Source organism: Pogona vitticeps, chromosome 3 (genome assembly GCF_051106095.1).
Source record: "Pogona vitticeps strain Pit_001003342236 chromosome 3, PviZW2.1, whole genome shotgun sequence".
In the NCBI taxonomy this organism is placed as follows: Eukaryota; Metazoa; Chordata; class Lepidosauria; order Squamata; family Agamidae; genus Pogona; species Pogona vitticeps.
Window position 1 is genome coordinate 117958284 of NC_135785.1, and position 21287 is coordinate 117979570.

Here is a 21287-nt window from a genome sequence, read left to right on the forward strand (position 1 = left end):
TGAAAAAAAAAATCTTCTGGACAACAAGAAGTGAATGAGCTGGGTGCTGACTTTCAAATGTCATATTAAACTTTTGTTTCCTTCCTGTTAACTCCAGTTTAATTTCCAAATCGATCTTTCTCCTCTTCTTCTCCTTCCTATGGTGTGGCTCTGCTTTTTTTTACTTACTTATTTTGTCCCCTTCACTGGACAGATCCCTTCTCCACTCCATTCCTCTTGTCCAAAAGAGGAGAGCTTTGCATGGTGTCCTCGCACCCACACCAAAAAACCTTCCCTGCAGCCCAGTACCATCAAGGAGTCTCTGTACTGGAGTGCACCTAAGCCATATGCACCCTCCTTACCAAACAGCGTTAGGGGCAGGCAGCATCCTCCTTCTTCACCCCCAGCCTTCAGTGCAGCTTCCTCTAGGTCAGTTGGTGCGACACCTGCAGAGAAGGTGCATGTTGTGCAATCACCTTTGGGAAGTAGCTCCTTGTTACCGGACACATTATCTGAGCACCGAAACACACAGGAGCTTGCTGAAGCACATCCCAGTGGCAAAGCTGGACTGAAATCTAACCATGAAACAAGAGCAGAGAAAAAGGTCAGCCGTCTATATGTAGCTTGTTTATCTAACAGCACTTGCTTGGCTTCATTTGAAAATTCCATTGCCTGTGCAGATGTCCAAACGGAAGGCACCCGTTTTGGAGCTGAGGTCACTGTGGCTCCAGCCATCCACTGTGTCCCCACTGTAACAGATACTGGGAAGTCACTTCCTCCTCCTCCTCCTCCTCCTCCCTCCAGGCCATTCCTTAATATTGTTCTCAGTAGGGATTCAGTTAGTCATGGTGAGAGTCGTCCCTCCAGCACTCCTCAGGCCATTGACAGCACAGAATCTCTACATAAGGTTGGCAGTGAGAACAGGATGAGGAAAGAGCCTGATGTTACGCAGCAGCAGCAGCAGCAGCAGCAGCACCTATGCAAGAAAAAGGGACGTGACAGGGTACATAGTTTTTGGTCATTATCTTGCTTTCTTTCTTTTTTCCTCCTTTCCACCGGGCTAATATGTCTATTGCCTGTTCCCCCCTACATCTAAGAACTGTGGTTTCTCCCACCTAAAGTTTTTGATTGTGTTATATTCTAGTATATTGAACCTCCTTTTTCTGTAAACTGATTTTTTTACTTTCCCCCTCATATCTGGGTGCAGGTGTGTGTGTGTGTGTGTGTGTGTGTGTGTTTGTGTTTGTGTTTGTGTTTGTGTTTGTGTTTGTAACTGCAAACCAGAAACAGTGATTGGAGAAGTTGGGATCTGTCATGTTACATGAATGATTTCTGTTTCATAATAATGTTAAGCATAACAGTTGGAACAAAGGTGCCCTCAAGTGAGGATAAATTATTGTAATTAATTTAAGAGTGTTTTCTCTGTCAGCTGTTGATGACAGGTTGTGGGGGATGGGGCAAAATGTCACAGTTGTGTGAATGATTTTTGTATAACCCAGAGCGCAGCTGAGCAAGTGCTGTTGTGTTAGGGTATTGCCTCTGCATGTCACTGCACATTTCCACTGTTGTTGTCAAGGTTTCCCCCATTGTATAATGCCGCCTTATCTCCCACAGGATGCCACTTATTCTGCCACCACCACCAAGCCCCAAAATGAGGTTATAGTAGTGCCATTCCAACAGATTTATACAGACAGAGGGCAAGAAGCCAGCTCAAGCACATCACCATTGCCGCTCCTACCTTTTGGGCAAAGCTCAAAAATGCCTGACGGCACTTCTACGGGCTCCCTTCTGACCCTCCCAACACTAGACGATTTCATTCCCCCTCACCTTCAGAAAGATTCCAACCCTAACCAGCCATCCTCTTCGTCTGAGACTGTGTCCCCTGTTCACTTGAAAATGACTTCACTATCACCACCTCCTCCTCCGCTGATCCCTCCAGTCACAGAAGTCTCAAACCGTGCCTTGGATTCTGAGAGCACAGGAATGATCTTGCGCACAGTAAGCCTTGCCACATGCCATCCTGATGGCTTTGCTAAATTTGTGCTCCAAAATTAAAACGTTGTTTCTTACTAGCGTACTAAACTCTGAGCCAACATACTTCTAGCCAGCAGCATGATACCTGAAACCTTGTTTATGTTCTGTTACGCTGCATGTGTATTCCTTGACTCCTCTGACTTAGGGATTCCTCAACTGTGTACATAACAAAAATAAGAACAGATGTTCTGTGGCAGCTTAAAAACTAATAGACTCATTTTAGTGTCAGTTTTTATGGGTTACAGTTTATTTTCCCAAGGATGGTGGTGGATTATAATCCACAAAAACTCTCCTTGAAATACATCTGTTGGTCTTTAAAGTGTCACAATACTTTTACTTTCATTTTTTTGTTCTGCTTTCATCATTCATGCTGAAACAGACTAGCATGGCAGTGTCTGAAAACTGCTTGTGATGTAATATCTGTATCATTTCTGCCTTGTCCCTTCTTCTTTCCTATCTGAAAACACTGTGTCTTTGACTATAAACAATATCCTGTGGTAGACAGGTTTCTTACATCAGGGATAGATGATTTATGGCCCTTGGGTCATGTGAGGCGTACTGTTTTACCTCCACCCCTCATTTCCTCCTGCTGCAGAACCAGTGATGACTGCTGTCAGCACCATCCGTTCTATCGAAATCGCAACAGGCTTCTTCCTGTTTTCCCTTCCTGTTGCTTTAAGGACAAGAAGTGAACTTACTGATCTGTAGTTTTCCAGGGTTTTCATATGTAAGAGAATGCTATAGTGTTCTGCAGCACAAGAGAGAGCTGCCATGTTTGTCATTAAATTCCCATGCAAAGTGTATTGGCAGCGGTAAATTTGACAGCCACAGCAGCAAGTAATAATACTGAATTGTAGCCGCCTGTGTACTCTAGCACAGAGGTTGTCAACCCCCGGTCCGCGGCCCATTGCCGGTCCGTGGCTTGACCCTGACCGGGCCGTGAAGACAGACCTCCCACCAGCCCCCCCTCCCCCGCATGCACTCAGAGCGGCGGGGGCGGGGGTAGCCAAGAGCCGGAGTCAGCAAATGGCTGGGTACTCCAGCTGGTCTCTTCCCAGCAGCGACAGCAGAGGGGGTGGGGGTGGGCAAGAGCCGGGAGGCAGCGAAGACAAACCTCCCCCCCACGCACTCCCTTCCCCAGAACTGCTTTGCGGGCACACTTGCCAGCGCGAGCGCTCCCTCCCCCTTTCATGCAAGTGCCCCCTGCGCGCAAAGCAACTGTGGGGAGGAAAGTGAGTGCAGGGTTTGTGGCAGCGGCGGCGGCGGCGGCGGGTGAGTGGGTGTGGGCCAGAACCGGGTGTCAAGAGCATGGCCGGGTGCTCCGACTGCTCTCTTCCCAGCAGCGACAGCGGGGGTGGGGTAGGAGTGGGCAAGATCCAGGAGGTTGCAAAGAGGAGAAGGAGGAGCCTAGGCAGCTGTCTGACAGGGGCGATATTGCTGTTGAGTAGTGCTGGTAGCTAGGCGCGCGCAGAGCGCGCACGTGGGTCTCCATGGTGAAGGCGGGGGAGGGGGTGACAGCGGCCTCGGCCTCAGTAATTGGCAGCGACTGATGTTGCGGGCAGTGGAGGCGATGGGTGCGATCCTCCTCGTCCGCGCTTGGTGCCATGTCCCGGAGCTGCTGCACCCACCTCCTGTGGGATGTGAGGAAGTGGAGTTTGGGGCTGGAAGAGCCCGGGGAGAGACGTGAGTGCAGGGGCGGGCGGGAGGTCTGCGGCGGCAGCGGCAGCGGCAGCGGGTGGGTGGGGGTGGACCAGAGCCGGGAGGGAAGAGCATGGCCGGGTGCTCCGGCTGCTCTCTTCCCAGCAGCAACAGCAGAGGGGTGTGGGCGTGGACAAGAGCCAGGAAGTCGCGGACAGACTTCCCCGTGCCCCCTTCGCATGCACTCCCTTCTCCAGAGCTGCTTTGTGGGCACGCTTGCCAGCGCGAGCGCTCCCTCCCCCTTTCATGCAAGCGCCCCGCGCGCGCAAAGCAGCTGTGGGGAGGGAAGTGTGTACAGGGGCGGGTGGGAGGGGGAATGCGCGATCGCAAGGGGCCGCCCCACCTCCCTCAGAGGCTCCCACCGGTCCGCACTACAGAAAAGGTTGAGGAACACTGCTCTAGCATATGTGGAAGGGTCCATTGCAACCTCCTAAAGCTAGAGTATCTTCCATCCCTACCTTAGCATATACAATGTCATGTGTTCTGCTGATTTTTCTTTTATTACTTGGAACTGCTTCCTTTGTTATAGCTTCATATTTTCCACTTCACACCCATGTGCTTGAATGCACATCCACCATTGTAGCATTATAGAATATGCACACACATTTAGTAATCGTACAGTAAAAGCTAAAAAGGTATAATGTGAAAATCAGCTCTAGTACTTTGGTTAAGAATACAGAGTTGACATAGGCAGTATCTGCCGGTGGATATTCCTTATGGTTCTTCCAGACTATTTGGAAATATGAGACCATATTGCTCAGGATACAAGTGCCAATTTCAAAGGAAAAATTAAGGAATATGATAATAGAGTTAACAAGTAGTGTGATTTACAGTATGTAGCCAGTTCATCATCTGATACTTAAGCAAATGGTCTAGGAACCAGTGTGTTATATCTATCAACTTTCCTTCTTAAAATGTTGGCCAAACTCCAGGCAATATATCGAAGCATTTAAATTCTGTGCATTGTAATGTAGCATTATTTTAACCACTCTTGATATGTAGCCCACAACTTTATGGATAGTTTATCACAAAACTGTATAACTGTCCAGAGTTTGTACGAAAGGTCCCTTTTGGAATTATTTTTCTGTTGGTTTACTCATCCTTGGAAGTTGGGCTTTACTAAATCATGCTTTAGCATGAAAAATCTGTCACTGAACTGGTTACCGAACCTCCTGCTTTTCCACTTAAAACTATAGGTCTATATTAAACAACATTTAACAAGAAACAACAAAACGAACTGTGTTCATATTTCTCTGTGGGTTGGGCTTCGAGCCTGAATCAGACTGCATTGACATTTATTTGCTTGCATGTTTGTTTCTTAGTATAGGATCATTGTGTCCAACCCCTTGAAGCAGGAAATGTGCAGCTGAAGTATTTCTGACAGGTGGCCATCTAACCTCTGTTTGAAAAATTCCTATGAAGGAGAGTCTGTCACCCTCGGAGTGTCCATCATAAAACCAGAAAATATGAACACAGCAAACTAAATTAGTAAGACAGCATAAAATAATTACTAAAATTCAGTAGTAAGTCACAGTTAGAGTAGACCCATTGAATCAATGGGACTTAGAGAAGAGTTGGCTCAAATGGTCTAGGTGCAACACTGACTCAATGGGCCTAGGTCCAACTTTTTGCTGTATTTCAGCCATTTTAAAAGAGTGGATGAGCACCAAATAGTTAAAACTCTAGAAAAGCAGATTATTGAACACTCCATCTCTAAAAGTAACCACCAGTTTAAAAACAAATAACAAAAAATTGAGTTAAAGTTATGGGCAAAAAGGTATGTTATGTATCATTTTCCAAATCTGTAGAACTAGAGGAAGACAATTAACTTTACATCCTCTAATTTTAAATCTGATACCAGCACAATGCCAGCTAGTTTTACAAATTTGCATAGTTCAAATTGTGATTGTACTTTAACTACATATTCTAAAGTGTCTGCATCTTCTCAGGATGATTTTTGACTTTTTTCCTCCCTACCCACAAGTTCTGCAGTGTCCAAAATAGCAGAAAGATAGTTGCAGAAAATAGTTCTGCAGGAATCAAAAGCTTGCCTAGTTTGGGGTGTTTAAGTGCTCTGGTAAAAATATTATCCTTGTTTGTAGATTTTGTATATGGACCATATGAGTTTGTTGGATTTTATGTGGTGCTCAGCAATCAAAATGAGTAGATTCCAGGCATACAAATTTGAGGACAGCATTACAAAGATAAGGTGCTTACTCCTGTGTAGGCTCAGTCCCTTTCTGGCCACCCAACTGACCTCAGCACAGGTGGGATCTGGAAAAAGTGCCCCTAATCAGAGACAGGTATTTTATAGGGAGGTCCCTGAGCCATTCTGATCACAAATGTTCCATAGGTTAGCAACCGCAAGTGTGAGCAGAGCTAAAATCAACCAAAGTCCTTAAAGTCTTTAAAGGCTGCCTTGCTTACACATTGTAATAGTTAAGCTTGGATTTTAATTCTAGGGCACGGATAATCATGGCAGATGGAATCAGAAGTAGCACAAGAGCCTACTATTATTAAAGGCAATTAATGCCAAGAGTACTACTTCAGCATTTAAGTAATACTTAGAAGGGTGGCTATATTGGTATCAGGACATAATAAAAATCATCTGGTCCTCGGCATGTCTGAAAATTAGGTAAATACAACCTCAGATGAATAACAACACATGACATATTGCAGTGTGACTTCCACGTGAATTACAGTTTAATCTGTTTAATGTTTCAAATCATCTTGGAAGTTCCTTTATTCTAGAATGGGCACTTCAAGACAAGTGAGAGGTTTAGCTCCTATCCTCTGTTTTTTGAAGAGACAGAGGCATTTGCTTGTGTTCAACTGTTCACGAATGCAAGGTTGTCTGCGTTACCATCCAACTGTTTTATGAATAGACACTGTTAATTATATATATATTTTTTGCATTTTGTCCCTCCCCCCCCTTGCATGTGTGTGTTTGTGTGGAAACCCTTGTAGCCCAGTGTAACACTTTAATGAAATGGACTGCAGTCTATGAAAACTTACACCAAAATACATTTATTAATCTTTTTCAAGATGCACAGGACTGCCCATTTTTGAGCATCCAAAAGAAGATGCTATTAACATAACAGCCTCAAGGACTTGAAGCCTAATTTTTATAAATGGGTGCATCTCCAGGAAGAGGACACTGAACCACACCTCATCAGATTGTTTACTAGCCATCTTGTCTTTATGAACTTTTATTTTAGAAGCCCTTGTCCGAACTGATCCCAAGCACCTGTTCAAGTACCACTATATCTAACTCCAAGAAAGAGTTGGATGTTACAGAATACTGGTGACACTTCTTTCCAAATTAGCTTTCTATAGAGCACAAGGAATACGATTGAGCCCTGTGGGAAACCCATAGCACAAATTCTATAGTCTCCCAGCACCACCTTCTGGAATTGACCTGCTAGGTGATAGTGAAATCACCAGTGCATTGTGCCATCATTTCCCATTCAGACCAGGATCATGCCATGGTCAATGGTGTTGAAAGCTCACAAGACATTCGAGACAAAGATCAGGATGACAACCCACTCTCCTTTGTGGCATTGTTATCTCTCAAGGTGAATAAAGTCACTTCAGTGCTGAAGTCAGGTCTGAATTCAGATTGAACACGGCGTTTCGATCCATGGATCGTTAACAAAACCTTGCACTTTCTTTCTCACTTGGAGCAAAAGCTAAGGCATCTGAGACTCACTGGTTTAGAGAGCAGTTGACTCTACCCATATATGACTTGTTGGATGTTACAGAATACTTTGAATGTCAATGCAGATGAGAACACAGCAGCTACTTGCAAAACTATAAAATAAGGAACCCAAATCAATCTTGGAAACCAAATCAAGCCTCCCTTATTAAAGTAAAAGTTGATCAGGGAGTCCCAACAAACAAAACCAAGAGCAGTCTGTGTGAAACTCTCTTGTGCCTTCCTCTTTCTTTTCCCTCTTTATTGGTCCCCTCATATTCTTCACATAATTGTGATTTCACTGACATCGTGCAGTCTCACAGCTTGCAAGGGACAGTGCTTCTTGACTGGCGATTAATTAGATTTCATTCAGAAGTGCATGAGTTTTGCATGCTTGAATATTACTTTGAAAGGAATACCTCTTTTTAGAAAGGAGTGTGTGCACCCAATTACCTCTCTCTCTCTCTCTCGGAATACCTTGCCATCAGATGTGTCTTATGTGTTTTATAACTTTGTCCAGTGGCACGGCTTCTGGCTTGAATAATCTCGAACAAAAAGGAATGTCATTACTCGGCCTTTCCTCTGTGTGTGCTAATTCAAATGATAAAACCGCTGCCTCGGAGCAACGTCTCTTATGCTTGTGCATTAATACTAAACTTTTCTCTGGTTTTGTTTATTTTTAATTGCAGAGCAGTTGGCCGATGATACGTCATGACCTTTAGGCAATAATGGTATGTGCACGTAATGTGTTTCAGGATCCCTGCCCTCTGCTACATGAAGCCCCCAAAACCAGCGGCAGCACTGATTGCTATGGCTCCTTAACAGTGACCAGCAAGCCTTCCTCTGCTTACCCTTCCACCACTATCGTCAATCCCACCATTGTCCTTTTGCAGCACAACAGAGGTAAGGACAGAAACCTGCAGATGCATTTCTTTTTCTAGCTTAACATTTTTGCTACAGTCATTATATGTGACTGGGTAATTGCCATGATGAAGATGGGGTGAAATGGGGAAGGAATCCTGTCGTTCCCCGAGAGTAGCCTAACCATGCAGCAAGAGTGGAGAAGGGCTGTACTTCCTTTGACTCCTGGCAGCAATGGGCCTCAGATTCTGTGATGCCTTTTTCAGCAAGAACAGCTGTGTTGAGAGAATGGAACACTCCCCTTTTCTCGCTGTACCTCTCAGATTACGATCTGACTAGCATTGGTGGAATGGGTAAATAGCGCTCTGTCTTCACAATGCCAGAGCTAGTAAGGCAAAGTGAAGGACGTTCTGGCCTCCAGACTGAAGCAACGGTCTGTGTGGATGGCACTAGTTATGTGAGAATGGTGGAACTGGGCTGCAGAGAGACTAGGTTTTGCTTTGGGTGTCTCAGCTTGGCTTATTTCTTTAATGGATATCTCTTCTCTGTAGAGGCAAACCAGAACTGAAGGGGAAGTAGCACTGAGGAAACCAAGGTGTTGTCTCAGACTTCTAGCCAGGATGGTGGGATGGGTAGAAGGGAAGTACAAAATCACCAATCTGACCAGTCTAATCTGCCTTTCTTAGCTGATCTTATGGATCCTCAGAGACTATTCTCTGCGTATGTGTTTGGAATGCATATTTTGAGTTGTGAATTTGTGAGGATTGTTAATTTCATTTAAGCACTGTATTCAGCCTCTGTGGATTGGGGCTTTGGCACACCACTTGGCGCTTCCTACTATGCTTTTCCCTCAGCCTCTGAGGGCTCCTCCAAGTATGTTGGGAAACACAAAGACCAAAGGAGCTCAGCACAGAACAATCAGGAACAGACCCCAGACCCAGACTTTACTATGGAGAAATGACCAGGCAAGGTTTTATCTTTTTTTTTTTTTGCCTGCAGTCTTTAAGGAAATTGTCCTCATTGTAAACTGGCACTGGTAATTATTTATTTCAAGAGTCAGTGAATCAACTCCAGCTTCCTATGGGAGAGATGGAACGCAGTGTCCATGTAAGAAGATGAGGGTTCTGAGATGTCAAAAGTGTTGAAGGCTTTGCAGGTGGATAACGCCACTCTGTGTGTAACACTTTTAGATTTAGAGAGTAGGTTTCACTGTAATCATATTCACATTGTGTGGGTTCTCTACTGAAGGAGATTTTCGACTTAGCCTGACTACTGTTGAATCTAGAATGAAACAGCTCGCCACTCCTCCATTCCACCAGTAAGGAGCACTGAACACTCCAGGATCTTCATAGTCAAACAACTGTCCTCCCCTTTGAAGGAAGACTTGTCAAGAAGCCTGTAGGAGAAGATGGAATTGCATCAGGAACTGAATGAGATCCAAATGCATTATCTTCCCTGGTTATACCGAAGAGTGCTTGTCAAATGGACTATGTGTGCAACATGGAGTATCCCTGAGATTTCCAACCATTTTCTGTCTGCACTTCAGTACTCAGGTTCCTCTGCTTTTAAGGGTCTCAATCATCACATTTGTTTTGGGACTAGACTGGCCATGGGATGATCCAGTAGATTCTACTGAGTAGAAGAATAGTGCCTTTCTTCCTCATGTTATCTTGCCTTACTCCTGTTTTGCCACATGAAAGGATGGTGGAGCTGTCATAGACTGTCACTGATCACCAACATCTCTCTGAAAACAGTCTTATTCTGTGTGGAAGCCATGACAGTCAGTCTGTCTCTGTATCATTGAAATAGGTCTGAGTTATTATTATAGGGGAGATCGTTGTGTCTTTGGTGTGGCCATGTATCATGTTATTTATACACAATGGGTTTTTAAATCTTTCTATCATCATCCTAATTATTAGGTTTTCTTATATATCACCCTTGCTGTTGTCCAGATGCTATGGCCAATAATTATGTATTGATTGAAAAAGTTACAACTAGAGTAGGCCCATTGAATAAGTGGAGATTTAGTGTATCAACTCCTCTGTAAGTTCAATTGATTCAGTGGGCCTACTCTAGTTGTGACGTCCTACCGTATTTCAGCCATTATTATGTAGATAGCCCAAGTTGCTTTCTGAGTAGCTATTATTTTTGTTGGGAGCTTGAAAATTTGGAATTTATATGTGTCTGGGGAGATTGGTGTATACATTTTCATTTCATTCTTATTTCTTCTACTTTTCTTTCCTTTTGAGATTGGTCTGATCACACTGAATTTCTGAAGTGCCTGAGGAGCAAGGTGTATGATGTTCATAACACATTTTTCCTCCCCCACAATCACTTCTTGTTCAGTTTTTTGTTTTTGTTCCCACCAACCATTTGGTCTTTCTTGGTTTCCAACTTGCCCCCTTTCTTCTCTTTTTGCTTCTTCCTGTTCTTTTTATGGGTCTTCAGGTCTGTGCCAACTGATGTAGGGTAGGTTAGTTTTCTGTTATTCTTTTTAATCCACCTTTTGCCTAGGAAGAGTCATAATAAGTTAAGGGTATTCACAAGGCCTTAAGCCTGAGGGCATCAATGCTATTAGGTGCAATGTGATTTGGATGCTCCTTTAGATAGTGATTGGAGTGAGGCATGTTCCTACTCTCTGTTTCTTTATCGTATTGTTCCGTTTTGGGGGAGTCTCTTGTGATGAATCACTTGCATGGTCTATTGGCTCTGCTGTGTCATTTTAAGGTCTGATATGTGGCCAGAGGCACAAGGCATAACATATTTTTCATGTGTTTCAGTAGATGCTGCTAGAATTGCTAGCCTTTGGATAGGATTGACATTATAGCATAACTAAGCTCAGCAGCACATCAGATGTTTTTTGTCTCATAGAACAGGCAGGTAGAACACAGAATTTCTAAGGAGTATTGAGCTGTTGGTGATAGGACGTTTTGGAGGTCACTAATTCATAGGGTCACCATAAGTCATGAGCAACTTGAAAGCACATAGCAACAACAACATGTTTGGTATATGTTTTCTCCTCTGTGCTTCTTGATTGTTACAATTTCTCTTTGATTTGACATTTCTCCAAAATCATTAGGTGGGTTTAGCACTCTCAGTGAATGGAATGTGAACACATGCTTTCTAAACACAGAGAACTCGGGACACTTTTCATCTTTCTTCAAAAAGCACAGTTCTTAGTACTGGATAGGGGCAGAAAGTTGAAGAATTGGGTAGGAGAGGTTTATATTAGAAGTGTCTCAGAAAAATGTGAGACCATGGGTAATGGTACGTAAGTGTCCTCCAATCTAGTTTTTGCAATTAACTGGAGACGAAGAGGTGAGGCCTGTGGTGTTTGTATTCATAATTGCATCTGTCATAGGCACCATGTTTAATATGTATGGGCCAACTATGGATTTACTGTATCTTTGTTGCTATACAAATGCCCTCAGTTGCTGATTTTGCTCACCTGTGATTAGTTTGTGCAGAGATATATACCTCTCTCATGGGACTGAAACTTAATCAATAGGGTAGCAAAGTTAAACAGGGTGGGTACAATTCTGAATGCCTGACCTAGTGTTGGAATCCAGGTTGAATGGCAATTGCTTTTTGTAGGTGGTGGGAAGGGTACAGGCCAGTCTTGGGTGCCTCAGAGTATCACCCAAACTAGACACAACCTTCACAAGGAGTACCACATGTTCCAATCTGAATGTTGTATTTCCCTCGTTAACTCACTAAATAGCCTTAGAAAAGGCATTCTCTTTCTCTGCCTCTCCTCCCGTATACGTTATAGGGCTAATCACATTGATTTAACTTGAAGAGATGTAACAGATTTACAAGATGGTGTCCGAGAAGCAGTTAAAATAGTTCGAAGCTTATTGAAAATGGTGATACTGTATCACTGGTTAGAAATATTACAAGCTTTGCTACTTCCTGAACATTGTATATTGTATTATCTGAGAATTCTTGCCTGCATTTTAAATTGTCTAACACACATATCCACACACATTACAGACTCGCTATGTTAATGATTTAAGACCTCTGTTCATCACTGCTGTCTTGAAAGGTGCTTGGCTGAACATTTGTGGAATCATGATGGGTGTAGGATTGTAGGAGTTGCATAAGCACTTGACACTGTATTCAGCATGTGCCTGTCATATTACTGTAAGAGTTGTGGGCCTCATTTGTTTATTGTTTTCTCCTCTCTCACAGAACAGCAAAAAAAGCTTAGTAGCCTCGCAGGTATGATGCCTAGAGAACACCGCCACTTCTTTCCCTGCTGTTGTCCCTTGCTGCTGAGGAAGGCGCCGGTTTTTTATATGATAGAATATCTTTAGTGAATCCACAAATAAGAGCTACAACTGAAAGGGCGGGAAAATTATATTCAATCCAATCCCTATGAAGGGGTTTATACTATCCCTCATAAGACCAGAAGGGATTCTGATAGGTGTATAGAGAAAAGAAGACTATAACTTATGGTAACAAATAAATAATAATAGATATGTTTGATGGATCCTTCAAGGCCTGCCACTGAAAAAAGTCCCACATAGCCATACAGCATACCTTCTTTATCAATTCTGTCCATTAATTTGTACACACATTTAAACCCAGACACTCATATGTGACATTGGCCTCAACCAACTTCCAGGAATGGCTGTTCAGCTGGAACAAAGCACTGTGTCTTTATGTATATTCCTATAAATATCAATTTGGTGTTTGTGAATTAAAATACAGGGACATTTATTTTCATGTACTGATTCCCTTTCAAGACCATCCAAGCGAACAGCCATCACAATATCCTGTGGTAGTGAGCACCCTAAATCAATTGATCTGTTACATAAAGATATATGTCTGTTTTATGAGGATCCACTCTGCTCAGAAGGCAGGTAATCAAGTGACTTCGGTTTTTTGTACTGTACCAAGAATTCTGATTATACTCTACTAACAAAAATGGAAAAAGAAAGCTTAGTGGTCCCGGTACATAATCCCAAAGGCAAGGGCAGGTGATACTTATATCAGACCACTAAAAAGTCACAGATATAAACTAGCTTTTGATTCTGTACTAGTCTTGCAGAGAGTTGAAAGCTAGCTTATTTTTCTGACTTTTAGTGATCTAAGGAAAGTATCATCCACCTTTGCCTTCTAATTATATATTACATTATTCTTACCTGCCTTCAATCAGGAGAAGAAAATGGAAATCCCACATGCTCCCACACCTGTCCCTCCCTTTTCCCTTTGTTTTTTTTTAGGTCTCTTCCCCCCTTTTCTTTAAGGAGAATTCCTTGTACTCCTTTTCTTCTATTTTCAGAGGTTCTCTCTCTTTTAAGTCCTTTCATTGAACTTTCCACCTTTTCTTTTGTCTTTGTTCTTCTTTATGACAACAGGGATGCAACTCCAGTTTACACCTACAAGATGGATCAGGGCTATGGGACGGGGGGGGGGAAGGGTCCACCCTAAAAGCCCCAGAACAATTAGCACAAGCAATCAAAGAAACTCCTGTAAAATGAATTCTCCCCAGCACATGCATCCCTCATCATCCATTGCTTGGGAGCCCACCCGCAGAAGCCTCTGCATAGGAGCACCTCTAGGGGATACCAAGGCTTCCTCCACTTTTGGGGCAGACAACCAGATTCAATTAAAAAAAAAAAAAGGCAACACACACACACTCAGGCACTTTGTGCCAAAATGCTCCAGCCATTCCTTTGCTTATCCTGTGGAAATCGAAAGTGTATCTCTTACAAGCCACCAGATGGTAGCAAAGAACAATGAATTCTATATTGTTGAAAAGGCCTCTGGAAAAAAGCAGTATTTATTTTTTTTTCTCTTTAAAAATCCCCCATCCCATTTTTTTTAAATCAGGCAAAGCCATTCTGCTTGGTCCCCTCTCTCCACATGTGCTGAAACTTCTAATTTTCTTTCATTAAAAGTGGAAAACAGGTACTCTCTTAAAACAAGTGGAAGCCACCTTTTTAGTCTTCACTGATAAGATTTTTTTCCCCACATATTGGCCAACCACATAATCAAGGCAAATGGAATTTCAGCCAATCCACTTTTGCAACAGTTTAGAAACGGGTCCTCTTCTTAGGCTTCTTCTCTTCTGTAAATCTTAGGACCAGTTAAGCAAGCGTGCTAAGGACACCCTGGCTCTCATGGTCCACCTGATGTTGACTAAATTGGGCTAATTTAGCTTTTTAAAAGATTCTGGCACCAGGACTGATCCTAAAGCCAACATGACTATTCTTACTTGTGTTGAAACTGGAAGAACCTGGTCACCCACTAAAAACACAAAGTTGTTGTTTGCATGATTACGTTGTAAACCACCAAGAGAGGGCTTTAGCATTGTGAGGTGTCATACAAATTGAAACAACAACAGCACTAGAGATAATGAGCACTCTTGTTGCCATTGAGATGTAATCCATTTTTCTGGAGGAGGGAAAAAAATCATAGGAAGGAAGGTATGGAGAGCTTCTAAACCCCTTGCAGTTGGATCTTTGTCCACCCTTAAAAAGACTTATATCAACATTTTTGTCAGTGCTCTTAAAGTAAGATTATGCTTCCTCGCTTTCTAAGAAATTCTTAGAAATTCTAAGTCTATCGGCAGCATATAAATTTACCCGTAGCAGTTTTTCTTATAGCTGTAACTCATAGTTGGCTCTAGACTTGTACAGGAGCATCCCAGATCAGAATTCTGGTCTAAGGTAACCCTTGCTTGGACCAAAAGATGCCCCCCCCCCCATAATTTCAGTCAGGAGAATATTAGAAAAGATAGGATCAAAGTTATTTGTTCAAAAAAGCTATCTCCTGCTGTCATACATCACGGGAAGACCTCATACCAGCTTCTGTCCTCCTTTTGCCTTCCGATCAGGGACTCACTTTGGATACATCCATATACCAGACTAGAAGGCACCAGTGTTCTGTGCCCGCCTCCGTTAATCAGTCATTCTAAAATGCATAGTTTTACATATACTTTATTCTCAGTCTCATATGCCATTTTGTTGTCCATCCACCAAGTTTGGAAAGAGACTTTTGAAGCTCTTTACACTTCATGTGAGTTTCTCCCTTCCTAATTAGTTCCGTCTCATGTGCACACTGACCGCTGGTAGCTCCAGATTACTACTGAAGAAACACACTTCTGAAGATGAACTTTCCTTTATCCAGCTTTCCTGCAACATACAAGATAAGACCATCAAGGGAGAGAGGGGTTGCCTTGCTTGGCCTACTTGTTCATCATACAGACCGTCCTGCAGTGTGGTACCCCACTACAGCTTGTCACCACATTTTCAATATGTACACTATATCTTATGCTTTCATTTAGCACTAAACTCTTCAGCTCCTTTGAGTTTGGCACAAGGGCTTCTGGTATCATAATGTAAATACCCATATATGGTCTACTTCTCCAAATGCCTTTAGTATGAGCCCACTCATTTATAGCCCTTCTTCTCTTTCTATAAGCCTAATAAACAGCCTCATCCCTTTGGGTTACTTGGAAAGTACTATACCCTTGTCCCTCCAGTTTGTGACAGGTTTCTCACAGAGGTCAATTGAAAACCTGTTTTTCAATCCCTTTAGGCTGAGTGGCTGGAATCTCACCCCTTTAGAGCTATGTGGAATCCACCACTTTTGTACCTCTTTGGCTCTTCCTGAAAGTTCTCCTTAGTGTCTAATATTTAAATATTTCCTCTACAGAACAGTGCCTCATCCTTATATCATTCATCCATTTATCCATCCATCCATCCGTTCGTTCGTTCGTTCGTTCGTTCGTTCGTTCGTTCGTTCGTTCATTATTCATTCATTCATTCATTAAATTTCTATCCCCCCCCCCCTTTTAGACAAAGTCTGCTCAGGTCAGGTTCCATTATACATTATAAACTAAAACAGTCAAAACAATTCCAAATAATAATGTTAGTAATGCTCAAGATGGGAAAACAGAAAATTATAATAAGAATAAAGTCAAGTATTGACAGGAGGGAAGGCCTGCCTGAAGAGCCAGGTTTTTAACTGGCTCTTAAAAACATGTTGTGATCCCTGCAATAGGTAATGTTTTTGACAATTGCGACATAAAATAAGAGCACGTTGTTCTTGTTTTTCCAGAAGAAAAAATTGTCCCAGGACTACCTTTGTCCCCCAGCGTTGGTGCCCATACATGATCTGATTTGAATGGAATGCCCTTGTTTTCCCAAGGCAATACAGAGAGACATTTTGACTATTAAAATTCTTGGTGGCTCTAAAGTGGATTTGCTCAGGGTATTCTCTGACTGATGCTGGCTCCTTCTGCATGAGCCTTGTCCTGCACTATAATTATTCCATTCAGAACCACAGAGTTCCGGTTGGCTTTGGGTATTGCAACTGTGTGCATGGTTTTAGTAACTGGTCCTCTGTCTTTCTCCAGTGCATGCTGTGCTGTGATACCAGAATTACTGCTACTTGGCAAATCTTTGATGAGGCAAGTTATAATACCCTGCACCCTTTTCACTCCTGAAATCCTTTAGGATAACTTGTCAGAGGTGGAGGTTAAAATATCAGCTGTATGTTTTGTACTAAAATGTCACTTTGTGTTAAAACATAACTAAAAAGCTATGAATCCCTGGCTAGACCTATGTGGTACTTTTGAGGGCCAAGACATAGGCTGGCTTATGGATCAATGAAGAAATATCAAACACTTAAAAGATATATATATATATATCTGAGTTGTTTCTTGGTCTAAAATCCCTCATTTATTCATTCATATTGTAAATTACACTGTCTTGAAAAGTCTCAGACTCATCTGTGTTTCACCAAGGTTTTGGAGTGATGGGTGCTGGGTATTCTGCAATAATGGTAGAAGTCAAAATAACAAATGTACTTCATTTATCTACAGAGCCAGTGCCAGATGCACCACCTGTTGATAAAGTAGATTACATGTCTATGCAAGAAAAGATCAACCAAAGTGAAAAACAATCAACAGAAGAACAAAGTAAAGTTATTAAGAGTACAGAGCACATGGCTGATTCCTTATCAGATGACATAGGCATTCCACTAAGGGTAAGGAAATTAAAAATATTATGGTATTGCAGGAATCCAGTTATGGTCATTTCATTTCAGTGAATTTCAGAGTATGCATTATTTTGAATCTTAGTCCTGAAGTAATGCTATGCTAGTGTTGCACATGCTTCATTGAATGGTATGATAGTGAGATAATGTGGAATACTGACTGTGTTCAAACGCCACAGTAAGCTGGGGCCAAAACACCCCTTCAAAATATTCTGGCACAGATGGATTATAGCCAGAACCCAGCTGTTCTTGCTTCTGAGTTCTCCAAGGAAGGCTGGTATAACATTTAACATATAACATTATAACATATGAATGTTTAGAACATTTATATCTTCTGACTGTGGGATACAAGGAGTCATACACGCAAGTTGCTAGGTGGTTTACCATCCAGGAAATGAACAAACCCAGAACTGCTTAGCTTCAGCACGTTGATCCTGGGACCATACTAACTTGTCATTATAATTCATAGGAATTGCCTGTATAATTCATCTTAAACTAAGCCGACTTTTTAACCCCTGTAAACTCAGACAATTGTTTTGTTATTTTTCTTCTTTGATCAGAACACAGACCGCTCGAAGGACTGGTATAAGACAATGTTCAAACAAATCCACAGACTGACGAAAGGTAATATTAAGTTGCCTCCTTTTTTTCTGAAATCATTTGGGTTAAAGAACCACAGTGAATGTTTTTAAACATTGTCCAAGTTTCCAAATTTCAAGAGAAAATCTAGATAAACATTAAGGACGAATTACACATGAAATGAGATGTGTGCAATGTAGTATATATTGTTTTTGTAGTTAAATAGTTCCAGAATACACAGTAAGGATAAGGATCTTGGAATGAGTGGAGGGGAGGGTATTGCATCTTGTCTGCCATGCCACAGTCCTGAAGTAAATTCCGCTCCCAAAAAGTTGTCTTTAGCCCTTAAAGGGAAGCTTTCATTGGTGCCAATTGAAGTTATCTTCCAAGGACTAATAGCATGTGGTGAAGAAGCCATTTTCATATGGACTGTGTGATGGGCGGTGATTAGACAAGACTTGGCTTTTCTATAAGGCAGAGAGAGGTGTTTGCTTCAGCTAAAAGGTGTGAAATTGGTGTGGAAGGTGCAGAGGTGGCAGCCTCTGACCATTGCTTCCTTTGGAGACCACAACAAGGGGTTCCAAACAGCCTGCCCTGTTGACCTCCAGTTGTTCCTTCCCTAGTATTGACAGTTCAGTAGCCAATGTGCTGAAAGAATGTGGGTGACAGTCTTTTCCTACACCTCATGCACAACAATACCTTGGGCCTGCTCTGTTTTAAAGGTTAAACCTCTGCATGATGGCCTTAATCCTAATCCATGTCTCTGGCTTCAATTTAAAAACTAAAAACCACACATGTTGAATGTTTATATTTATGCATGCAGTTTGGTTCATACACTGCATATTTATTGGGATAGATCAGAAGCATCATATTGATTGAAATCCTCTTGCATAACTTTATACCACACAACAAGGTTCGTATCATCAGCCATGGCTATGCAGCTGCAATTTCTGGGAAATAAAAAGTTCCTAGGGCACCCTCCACCCAAAGTTTCAGGGATCCCTAAGGATCTTCCTTGTCAGGGGCAGCCTTTGGGAGCTACAGAAGGGGAGAGGATGAATGATTTAAAGATGGAAAGTCTTTGTTACTGGGACTAGCAGTAATGATTTTTCCAGCTTTAAACCATTCCCCATCACCTTCCACAGCTCCCAAGGGCAGCCCCTGGATGAAGGGGATACCTAGAGATCTCTGAAACCTGGGGTGATGCTCTAAGAACTTCTTATTTTCCAAAAATAGTGGTGGTATGGCTACAGCCAATGATGTCAACCTTGATGAGCAGTGTGAAATTACACAAGGGGATTTCAAACATTTTCTCTAAAGACTGAGCAACTTGTGAGAATATGTACAGTGGCATCTGGTGGCATTTGCTCTCTGGTGCATCTGTTTCAACCTTCTTGTGTCAATAAAGTTCCTGTTTGTGCAATAGGTCTTGTTGAACATTTTGAGGTTAAAGGACAGTCATGATCTCCTTGTCTCATGGTCCTCTGTCGTTGGCTAAGGGTGACATTTTCCATGGGTGTGAGGCCAGAGGCTGCTGGGCATTACAGTTCCTTTTTGTTACATAAAGTTGAGAAGTGGGCAGGTGATGTTTATGAACTGGACCTCTAGTCTCTTCTTCTCTTCAGAGAAATGGTTTCAGCTTCACCAGCCCCTTTTCCTTCTCATCAATCTCACCACGGCCACCACGGCCACTGTGCACTCCTGCTTTCCTTCTATCTCAGCAGCCAGGCTGTTGCAGCAGATTTGCTGGGACATGATGAAGGAGGAATAGGATGTGCCACCTTAGAATTGTGGTTAAAAGAAAAAAAAAAGAAAGAGTTGGTGCTGTGTCTATCATTGGCCTAGGTGTGCAGCATAATGGTGAATGTATGTTACTTGCACTTTTGTGGGACATCGGCTTAAATGCTGTTCTCAGCATCTCTCTGTGAGGAAGTGCTTGCTCATATGTCCATCTGTCCCTTTATATCTCTCCTCTCTGTTCTTTCCCCGAAATGTGCTCTTTCTGCACAGACCCTCCTGAAGAAAACCCTTATTGCCCTACCTACAAATTCCCTGAACTTCCTGATATCCAGCCCCAAGTTGAAGGTACCATAAGCTTGGTTGGAGTGTCTGTTGTTCTGTGTTTCGTTTGACCGTACTTTTCTCTACCACACTAGTATTCTACTAGTAGAATGTCTGATGTTAATTTTAGCACGATTGGATACAGAATGAAACTCAGTGTGCCTCTTTGTGTGACGTGTACGAAGGCAGAATACTTCCTAACCCGTTACTCTGTCTTGAGAGTATGATGTATTCCTATAATGAAAGCAGGCTGCAACCTCAGAATGATGGTAGAAAGTTGGGAAGTGATATGTTTCCTCCACTTCGGTGTGGCTATTGTCCAACCCCCACTGTTCTGTCTCTGCTGCAGAAGAAAATCCTTATTCTCCTACATACCAGTTTCCTGTGTCTACTCCTAGCCCTAAATCTGAAGGTAAATAGTTGTGGTCAGTTAACGTTTCCTTTTGCACAAAAGCTTCTGCTTTCTCCTTAATTTTCCAGCCAGAGTTTTCATAGTTGCCAACTGTCCTTTGCTTCTTCCTAATGACTTGCTGCCAGTTAATGCCTTGATTCTTGGATGCCTTTTTTGGCTTTGCCTTGCTCTTTCAGCTTTCTAATAGCACTTGACTAATGCTGTGTGGAATTTTGATCTGCTTGCTTTTGTGTGCTCAGCCGCAGAAGTGGTATATATGCAGTAGTTACTTAGCACATGGACCCCTTTCCAAAGGCATGAGGGTGGTTGAATAGAATAGGATCGTTCTTAGTCCACAAATGACTGACTTCTTAACAAAGACAATGAGCTGTATTGAATGCCTATAGCCCAGGGCTAGCTGAACAGCTCAGTACATTAAGTATCTAACTGCTAGGTCAGAATTTTGAATCCCCATTGTGCCTCCTTGAAGAAGAGCCAGCCTGTATAGTCTTGAGCAAACTGCACCTCCAGAAGATGGGAAACCACTACTGAGTGTACCTAGACAACCCTGGAAAGGGTCACCAGAAATTGGAAGTGACTTGACAGATGATGATGATGATGATGATGATGATGATGATGATGATGATGATGATGATGATGATGATGATGATGATGATGATAGCCGAGGATATGGAAATAAATGGCGGTCCTGCACCATTTTTGTATGATCATAATTTATTTTTTAAAATCTTTTAGTAAACTTTATTGAGCAGAAAGAACCGTCAAATTACAACCAAATCAAACAAAGTAAGTAAGAAAGAAAGAGAATAGTAATGAAAACATTTGTATTGTATTTTTATTTAACCCCCCCACCTTGACATGGCCTGCCATACATTAAGATGAAGGAAGCATTGCAAGGTGCAGAATGCCTTCTGCAGTCACTCACGTTTCCCATACGTAAGAGCAAGTGCAATATAGTGG

General features: G+C 42.4%; 1 protein-coding gene across 50 annotated transcripts in view; it reads left to right on the forward strand.

Annotated features, from left to right (window-relative positions):
• The window catches only part of SORBS1 (sorbin and SH3 domain containing 1), a 166668-nt gene that overhangs the window by 85200 nt on the left and 60181 nt on the right, over positions 1-21287 (forward strand). For 21 of the 50 annotated variants that reach the window (XM_072994897.2, XM_078390592.1, XM_078390608.1 and 18 more), the window contains exons 7-14: positions 194-982; positions 1594-1977; positions 8161-8308; positions 12458-12487; positions 17103-17266; positions 17836-17899; positions 19865-19939; positions 20265-20327. In XM_072994897.2, coding sequence (XP_072850998.2) covers positions 194-982; positions 1594-1977; positions 8161-8308; positions 12458-12487; positions 17103-17266; positions 17836-17899; positions 19865-19939; positions 20265-20327 — 1717 coding nt within the window. The remainder of the gene's footprint in view (positions 1-193; positions 983-1593; positions 1978-8160; positions 8309-12457; positions 12488-17102; positions 17267-17835; positions 17900-19864; positions 19940-20264; positions 20328-21287) is intronic. The other 29 variants (XM_078390602.1, XM_078390605.1, XM_078390609.1 and 26 more) reach the window with 10 other exon arrangements.